At 45.2% G+C, this 9,651-nt stretch overlaps 1 protein-coding gene across 1 annotated transcript in view; it reads right to left on the bottom strand.

The window, feature by feature from the left end:
• Positions 1-5,777: 5,777 nt before the first annotated feature.
• Positions 5,778-9,651, bottom strand: part of T265_14173 (hypothetical protein) — a gene marked incomplete at both ends in the record, with an annotated part of 15,213 nt that continues 11,339 nt past the window's right edge. The window contains 2 exons of the mRNA XM_009172358.1: positions 5,778-6,232; positions 9,130-9,249. Of these exons, the coding sequence (XP_009170622.1) occupies positions 5,918-6,232; positions 9,130-9,249 (435 nt within the window). The remainder of the gene's footprint in view (positions 6,233-9,129; positions 9,250-9,651) is intronic.

Below are 9,651 nucleotides of genomic sequence, written 5' to 3'. Positions count from 1 at the left end.
GTAGGGCTTTTAATACAATTATATGTATATATATATATATATAACTAGACGAACTTTATGGTTGTACGGCAGTGAAGCTTCAGTGCCAACACTGATGTTGCTGTCATTGATGATGATGATGATGATGCAACCACAACAACCACTACGTTGTCGCGGGTCTGTTCGGTTTTGTAATTGCCCCCGGCGTAGGTGTTGAGAAATTTTCCAATGCTCGGTGCACTTCCTGAAAGGTGCAAACGGCAGTAGCGCTCAGCCGTAACATTTCGGTGCCTGGATGCCGTGCCACTCGAAGGAAGCACGAGGACTGACATACTGCCCAGGAGCCGTGGAAATGGTGGCTTGGTTCGAGCAATGGATTTTCTGATGAGTGATTTTACGCCTTATTAACTGAGATATCTCGAACTCAGAACGACCGTATGATCGAAATCAACCAACTGCTTATCAGCTGGACTGAAATCGAACTCACTGATTGTTCAGGTTAATCGAACTGGGTAGTGTTCACGGTTTTTATTAAGAAATCACCTCGTACAACCAATATAGTATGTCCTGCATGGCTATTCGATTGAGTACACACAGAAGCTAGCATAGGAATGTAACGAATTGTCTTTCAAATTTATGGTCGGCGTAGGGTTTGATCGGAAGGTAACCCGTAGACTTGCTAATGCGTAAGCCGTTTAGTTACCTGTCTGGAAACTGATATTTCAGCCGCTGGGTCATGTTTGAAAGGTGAACAGATGTAGACCAGTTTAATCTCAATTGATAATAATTTCGGTGTTTTTCCTACTGGGGCGAGATGGCCCAAGTAGTTAGAGCACGAATTTATCGACCGGAAATTCCGTGGTTCGAATCCTACCTCCGCCTCTCGACTTCCCGTCTAGGCTTGGGCAACCTGGTAGCATCCCAGCCCTCGTGCTTCCTTCGGGTGGCATGGCAGCTAGGCTGAACGCTTTTCTACTGGGTAGTTGTTTTGCTCACAACGAACTAAGTATCCGTTTTGGATTAATATGCCCCGGTTTTCAGAGTTTTATCCAAGCTGGCTCTCATTGTTCTATCGGCCAGGTGTCGTACAATGTTGCTCTTCTGGTTTAGGGGAACAGAGCTCTAAATTGGCGTAATGTCCATTCCAGGCCAGTTTCCTAAATAATGTTCTCTGAGGTACCATCGTTTTTTCTAGTTATCTCAATGTCTAAGAACCCCTTCTGGCTTTTTGGCTCTAGAGTGAATTTGATATTCGGGTGGGCTTGGTTGAATTTTGTCGGAATCTCATTGGAACTAAATCCATTTTGGGGTAAGGTAACTATGTCATCGACGCAATGTCCATGGATGGCAAATTTTCTCAGTATAAAGTTCAGTTACTGTTCCCCAAACTCTCACATGAATACATCAGCCAACAATGGGTCAAAAAGAGACCCCATGGTGACGCCGTCTATCCGTCTATGGTTTTGAGTGCTGGATCAAAACACATGGTCAAAAGTTCTTTTAGGTCATCTGTTGGGATACTATTGGCCTTAGTGTAATCACACAGATGGGCGAGCCGTTGTTATCAGCGATTGTTTCAGTCACCGGAGGTTCATATGGCTCGTTGCGCGTACCAGCTGGTACAGTCTACGCATTCTCAGTTTATCAGCTCCTCCATCTCTTAATCTGTCTGGGTCCACTAAAATTCGCGATTCGCACGAAAGCTCACTTCACCTGAAGTCTCGTTCAGCTGTAGCACCATTTCTGTGCCTAACTGCCATGTCACATGAAGGGTGAACGAGGGCTGCGATACTGCCAGGTTGCCCAAGCCTAGACAGGGAAGTTGGAAGGCAGAGGTCGGGTTTGAACCACAGACCTTCCGGTCAGTAAATTCGCGCTCTAACCACTTGGGCCATCTCGCCCCTCGCCTGAAGTCTGATAGTTCATCGAGAGGTGTTTCACTCAACCAGGAGGTATACGTTTCTGGGCTTTGACGTCGGTGTCGTTCTTGTCACTTATTATCCAGACTGTCTGAATGAGTGCCTGGAGGTGAAGGCCCCTGGGAATGATTGTGGCAGGCTAGCACCAAGTTCCTTTCCTATCCCTTTATATCCTTGTTTTCAAGACAAGGATTTCAAATGAGTTATGGTTTGAGCACTGGTACTTTGCCTTTGATAATGAATTTGATGATTAGTCTTACCAGAGGTAGATAGTTTTCTACAGCTATGGCTGAGTGTTGAAGGGACAGGCACCTTGGGAGTTTGTGGTAGGCTAGCGCTAGGTCCACCTCCCTATCCAATTTCTTCCTTCCATTACAAGGCTTTATTGAAATAAGTTGACATGGTTTTACGACAGTGAACCATCAGTGTTCTCATCTGGTGTTATTGTCAATGACGATGATAGCTAATGACTTCACAATCGAGAGATCAGTACGGCATAATGTGTTAATAGTGTTATTATAATCGTCCAGCCGTAGCACACTTTCGGTGCCTTTTGATGCCATGCCACTCGAAGGAAGCGCGAGGGCTAGGATACCGCCGAATCGCCCAATTCAAGATGCAGAGGTCGGGTTCGAATGACGAACCTTCTGGTCAGTGAATTCGCGCCCTAACCACTGAGCCGTTAGTAGGGTTATCACTTATTGGACAGAACGGCTTCAGCTGAGTGAAAATAGTTGCAGTGAGGTCGCGCGCAAGATTGGACACAGACGAGTATTTGGTGCAATTCCAGTTAAAGTCCTTTAGGTAGATAATCGTTTAGCTGTAACACCTTTTCGATGCCTAGCTGCCATGCTACCCGAAGGGAGCATGAGGGTTTGGATACTGCCAAGTTGCCCAACCCTAGACAGGGTAAGTCGACAGAGAGAGGTCGGGTTCGAACCACGGAGCTTCCGGTCAGCGCTCTGACCGCTGAGTCACCCATTTAGGTGTTGGCTTCCTAACGGTTTTGTTGAGTTATACTATGGCAACTGTATCCGTGGCCCTTAAAGATGGATTTGATATGGTGATATTTACTATGTTCTAGATCTTACAAACGAAAGTCACGATAGCGCCATACTATCTTCGGTGTACCACTGTATTACTCTCAGAACTAGAAGTATATTACTGTTTGCTCGTATGATCATTATGGGTTGTTCACCTGCGAGAGAGATTGCCTATCCCAAACTAAGGTCACTCTGGGTGGCCATTGTGCCAGAAAAATTAAGTGTGGACCATTATAGATGTATGCGATGTGCATTCATACCGACATGAAGCTTTCTATTTTCGAATCAATAGCTGCCTGACTACCCGAAGGACGGCAGTGTCATCAACCATGTAGTTAATAGAATTCCACCCATTTTGTGCGCTAGTGCACGGCTTCTGGGAGCATTTGCATAGTACTATGTTGAGAGTGCGCGACTACGTTGAACCTAGGAGGATCTGGCAGTTGAGGCCAATATCTCCATGACAAACAAGTGATTGATGTTGACATTCGTTGTTGTACCTTGTTTGGGTGGCATGTTCCTCCCGATATTATTCGCCAGGATCAACGTCGCCAGGGCTTTACACGTGGAATCGGCTTCGCACAAATCGTCTGTGGTTGTTCAATTGTGTTCAGTGGGCAAACCAAGGTTGACCGGCAAATAGGATTGGGATATGTCTATACATAAACATAGCTCCATTCTGTCTGCGTGGATGTTACCGCCGCTATAATTAAAGTGCTGCACAGTAGATCGGTAGACTGATTCCTTAAAGTACGCTCGGATTCTCGAAGGTGGATTATTTCACCTCAAACTTTATATTTCAATATGTTTGTAGTTGCGGTGTTATGTACGTTTGCGTGTACGTGCTTCCTAGAATTTTGCAATCCACTTTTATAACTTATACAGCTTCAACGACGAGCCGAGTTATCTTCCCCACTTCAACCCGGCATCGTTCTATACACTCGAAATTCGCCTCGGGATGCACAGAGAGTCATTTTAACTTAATAGCACCCTCTAACGTCATGAGATCTGTCCTACTTGTTCAATTTTCCCCCTCTTCAGCTTTACATATCCATGAATCATCATGCACCGTCGTCCTCTGACGCGAATTGAACTCGGCCTCCAGGACATTGCCGAGTTCAAAAAATTCATCGACCTGCAAAAAGCAGAAGAGCCCACGAAAGCTGAAGATACCAAAAGCGGTGCTGCGAATGGTACCGGAGATGCAACCTCAAATGAGAGGGAGAGGCGGAAGCAAGCAGTCCGACATCGCATTGGTAAACCCAAATATCGTTTTATTCTTGCTTCGTTTATACAGGTCTTCCTACGGATGGATGAATCTTGTTAGCAAATCGCTGGCGCTGTGAATACACTCTATTTGAAGTCGACAATACAATTTTTCCTATGAACGATTTCTGTATCCGGTTGGGTCTACGAAAGTTCCATCTATAGCACAAGGTTTAATGAAAGCCCCAAGCAATCTGTGCAAGGAAACCGAAGTTTGGACCTAGTTCGCGTTCCTTATGGTCAATCTCTGCCGAAAAGCCCAGAATCATTATGTATTCTTAGCATTCTTATTCGGTACTACCGTCTTTCATATCAGCTGATGGAAAGTATACTTCACTCGGTGCCCGTAATGTCCATGAAAAGGGGCATTCACGGCACTCGTTAGCTGGATGCGCAAGCGTTGTTTTATACTCCACAAGCAACCTTCCCTTAGCAATGTGCTTTTGGATTATTCTAGGACAGAGTGAATTTTAAATAGTCTGTTCGCATTCTGATTGGTCCGAACGGCAGACATAACCGAGATTCGGATGAATTCCCTCTTTGTGAATATACAACGTAATGGTTGCCTTCGGTATCAGTTAGGACAATATTCAAAATATTGGAGTGTTTTCTTAATACACAGTATTGCACAAGGTTAATGTCAGCTGACATTGAGATGGGTGCACAAGAATTTATTTTTGACGCCAGACTCGTCTGAGGCTCTCGTTTATGGTGATTGAAGAGTTTTCGGCAACGTCGTGAGTGATGTTGGGAGGCAAGTCATGAACAGTTCCCATCAAAGATGGTGCTAAAATTTCTAGTGATAAATTATTTCCAGGGGAGTGGGGAGGAAGGTAGCTCGAGAGGGGCCTATAGAAGTCCCAACAGGCGATCCTGGGGAGCCTCCTGTGAGTATATGTCCGCACAACATTCCTGTATTCATTATCGCGTCGCCACTGCACCCAGAGTAGACCACCCACCAGGACTGGGTGGTACGCATTCGGGACGCTCGGATAACGTAAGGGTATATAGCCTTTTCGACCGGTCATGCAACAAAATAGATTGAGCCCTACTCACATAAAAAAGTAATAGGCGATTTGTGATTGGACGAACGTCGGTATGAGTTCAGCCTGTTATGTGGTAATCGGGCGTTTTTACGGATGAATTCCCCTCTTTGTCGTTCGCCGAAATGACGATTTTTGGGCAACATGTGTAGTTTAAAACACAGAGTACCTCAAGGAATTATTGAGATCTGTTGCTCAACTGAACAGGGTTCGTGTGAGAGCCTTTTCCTGGTACTGAGAGAAGAGATTAAGCGGGCATATGTGCAGCTCTGTGCTCCTTGGATATTGGCACTGAATTCACTTAACCATCGTTTGTTCGTAGGGTGCATAATCTGAGGGTGGGTAGAAAGAGTTTCCACATCCCCGTTGGATCCGCTTTTTGTTTATGGCCCAAATTTCGACTAAAACTATCTCGAAGGTAGATGCCCTCAAGTTGTTTCTTATGACGAGAGAGTATTGTATCGAGAACGATGTGATTGAAGTTCGCAGAACCTGGAGTGCGGAGTAAGGTTTCGCGATGTTTATGAGAGGAATGAATGGTGCGAAGTACTTCGTAAACCGCTGTCCTTAAACGTACGATTTTCATGTATAAAAGTGAAAATGTGCCACATGTATTTTACGTTTTATTCACAAAGTTACATTAGCTAAGAGCTTGGTGCGAGTGATATCATTTGCGGACCCCGCTCTTTCGTCTTTCAATTCCTTTTGGTTCAATCGGAACATTTCCCGGTGGGGATACAAAATAACCCTCCCAGATGACAGGAGCACCATTCACAATGCACTCCGCCAACCTAGGGTCGACAGTTGGTACATCATCATCCAGTGGGCAGCTGTAGTTAGGATCCATTGCTTCTAAAAGACTGTACATAGGGGCTACGGTAGCTCGTGACAGCCGTCCGTTTTTCGTTGTACCTTGGAAAGCAATGTCTGTCAAAAGAGGATCAGCGTAGCGAATCGCTTCTTCCAAAATATCCAGACATTTCTAAGTATTCACGGGGAGAGAAGAGAAAAAAGTTCGATTAATTAATCGACTGCCAACTATGTTGAGCGACGTTCAAAACAACGACTGTCACCTTAGCAGACCTACGGGACATTCCCCACATTTGAAATCATTCATAATATCGACTTCCCACAACCAGATGAGCAACAAAAACTTAAGGGAAAAACGGAATCGAAGTGCTGGGTCTCGCTTACACTAGTACTTGGTGGTAGTGGTTAATCAGGTGAGTTTCGATCGGTTTGCCGAGCTTAGGAGTCAACCTGCGAACGTTTTATCACCATTCAAGGGTGAGTAATCCTTCCCTTGTGCGTAAACGCGAAGATAGGAACTACCCACCCAACCCCGCACTGATGTCTCCCCGAATGGTGAAGATACCTTTGTAAGCCAAGCCCGGCGAACAGATGAACAGCTACCCGATCATCTACTAATGAATGCACGCCAAGTGTCGGTATTCCAACAGATTGTCATCAGTGCTTGTGTTCGTTTGCCGCACTAAAAGGCCGTGGTGTGTAATATAAGCGAGTATAAAATTTAGAACGTATTTGAGCAAGTGTTAACTGTTAGTAGGCAGAGTGTAGGCTGGGACTAGAAGCCTTCTAACTACACTTTGCCGAATGATACACATAAGGTGCCCAGCATGAACACAAAGAGATGTTGCTGGTTCGGACAATTCATGGTTGCTGGATCCTGGTCAATCTGTCACGATCATGTCGAGCCAACTAGATTCTAGATTACCATCGTAAAGCATCAGAATGATCCAAACACGACTTCTCATCCAAGTTCTGTTCAACACTACAACGATTACGTGGTCGTTTCCCCCTGATGGATGAATTTCCGTTCTGAATATTTTTAACCCATATAAAAAAACCTCAGTCGCATCCGCTGCCGTCTTCAGGTGTGAGAGCAAGTTTATGTACTGCTGAATAGAGGAGTTCAAGATTTTCTTAGGGGAAATAGTCCAGCCCGAAAATGACAACCGTTCAGCTGTAACACCCTTCCAGTATCTAGCTGCCGTGACACACGACGGCTGAAATACTGCCAGCAGTCGAGATGCTGGATTTGGGTTCAAAACACGGAATTTCCGGTCGGAAAGTTTGCGCATTAGCCACCGAGCTATCTTGAGCCCAACCTTACTTACAGCAATCAGATGAGTTGGCAATCCAATGTAACAGAATTTCTAGACGATCCGTGTTCGGAGGCCAGCCGTCCCTAATAACCGAACACCACATCATTTGGACGGATGTGTCACGTGCAGAATACGGGCCAAACGAAGGCATGTCCTGATTGGTCAGAATGCCAGCCAATCCGAGTCAAGCCCCTTTGACTCGGCGCTATAAATACAGTAGTAATAACTTTCCTTTGTCTCCATAAAGGGCTGTGTAGGGCTACCGTGCCTTTTGCTATACCATAGTGGGCGGAGCAGGAAGCCAAGGGACCGATACAGAGTTGCACTACCGTTCAGCAAGTCACAACAATCCGTGTGATGACAAATAATGTGTGAAGCAGTGAAACTGTCGATGATGATGATGAATACTGTGTGGAATAAAATGAGAGGAGTCCGGTTATACGGAGCTCTTTGTAATCTGCATCTGTCCGCAGTTTTAGGACCATCTGATAGATGAGCTAGAATGTGGGGTAGATAAGAATGAAAGTGATCAATTCAGGTCGTCCCTGCGCAACCCAGGGTTCCAACTTTAAAGCGCCAACGCTTTGGGGCCCTGCACCAGCATAGAAAGACCTTGGTAGCTATGTCCTTGTACCGGTAGTCAGTGAATGACAGGAGCTGTAGCAAAGTAGCCTAAGAGTTCGAAGCAGGCGCTGGTGACAATATCGTCGCCGCAGCAGTCTGGCTGACCGAGAACATATGATGGTGCTGTATGCGGTCAGTAGTGTAAGACAGCGTGAAAAACGACGTGTCTTAAGGAAAACAGCGGCGAAACAGAACATCGGAATGATGGATTTACTTCAAATTGATTTCATTGTCACTATGCCACAGGATCTACACTCGCAATTTGCTAACTATAATGTTGTACAAAGAATAAAGAGAATTGTTGAAGAAATACACATTTGGTTATCTGGGGTAAATGTTCCTGAAGGGAGAGTCCAATGCAGAACAGTTCGTTAGGGATCTCGTCTTCGAAGTAAAGTCAATCCTATTGAAAAGTCTAGAATCACTGCCACTGTTTTGAATCCGTCGGAAATTGCCAGCAATGCACACCCCATAAACCTGCAGAAAGATTCGAACCCACAGCCTCTCGATTAGTAGTTGAAGACTATGCCGTTTCGATACGATGCGAATAACCTGAATTTCATGAGGATACAGTGCCAAGACCCTTCAGTTCCCATAAACTGTACGACATGGGGAGATTGCGAAGTCTAATGAACCCGTATGCCGTACGCAGTTTGTTCACATATGAAAATACGTAAGTCACCACAACCACTAACTCACCGCTACGCACAACTACGCACTGATGACGTCACCTCGATTGGTGATGAAACGTTTGCAACCAAATTGCCCAGCTCAGCGAACAAGCCAACGACCAATACGTAAGTCACCTTCAATCAGACAGGGGTGTCAATCAGGGAAATAGTCAACATCAAGTTGAGCCCCAACTGGTCCAGATTCACATCGTTGTTCACAAGGAAGACATGCATCGCGTATTAAAGTTGTTCTTAAGTCGAAAGGGCTATTCTGGGTGTCTGAAACGTTGATAACAAACACCTTCAATCAACCATATTTTCTCATAATTGTTCCATTTCAAACTAGTATCTTTCAAGGCCTTAGTGAAAAATAAATTGGACTATTTCCGAATTCATCACAAATTCATGAATTTGAGCGGACGTTCACACCGATACAATGGCTGCGACCAGCAACGTACCTCCGTGCCAAAGTCCGTCAATGAGAGACGTTCCAAGAGCTTGATCGTGTTCAAATCCAATTGGACACGAGGGGGCAGCGAACTGCGAGGTATGTGAAAGATGTCGGAGTTTTCTGAATCCTGTGAAAGGATTGCGCAGAGCACTACATAAGTGTCAGGTATGCAGCAAAATGAACGAAACAGCACTTCTATGGAGGCTACAAGCAACCGATGTGAATTTCTGCCATGATGAGTTCAATCACCATCATCATCATCGACAAGAGTTTTCTGTGTGAAAGGATTGCGCAGAGCACTACATAAGTGTCAGGTATGCAGCAAAATGAACGAAACAGCACTTCTATGGAGGCTACGCTACACCGATGTGAATTTCTGTCATGATGAGTTCAATCACCATCATCATCATCGACAACATGACATCAGTGTTCAAAACCGATGCTTCACAGCCGTACAACCATGACTTATTCGAAAGCCTTATTGTAAACAAAAGAGTAAAGGTGGACGGGGGAGGGACTTAGTGCTAGC

Source organism: Opisthorchis viverrini (assembly GCF_000715545.1).
Source record: "Opisthorchis viverrini unplaced genomic scaffold opera_v5_152, whole genome shotgun sequence".
Lineage (NCBI taxonomy): Eukaryota > Metazoa > Platyhelminthes > Trematoda > Opisthorchiida > Opisthorchiidae > Opisthorchis > Opisthorchis viverrini.
Note: the sequence above shows the minus strand (reverse complement) of the source record. Positions and strands in the feature narration are given on the sequence as shown.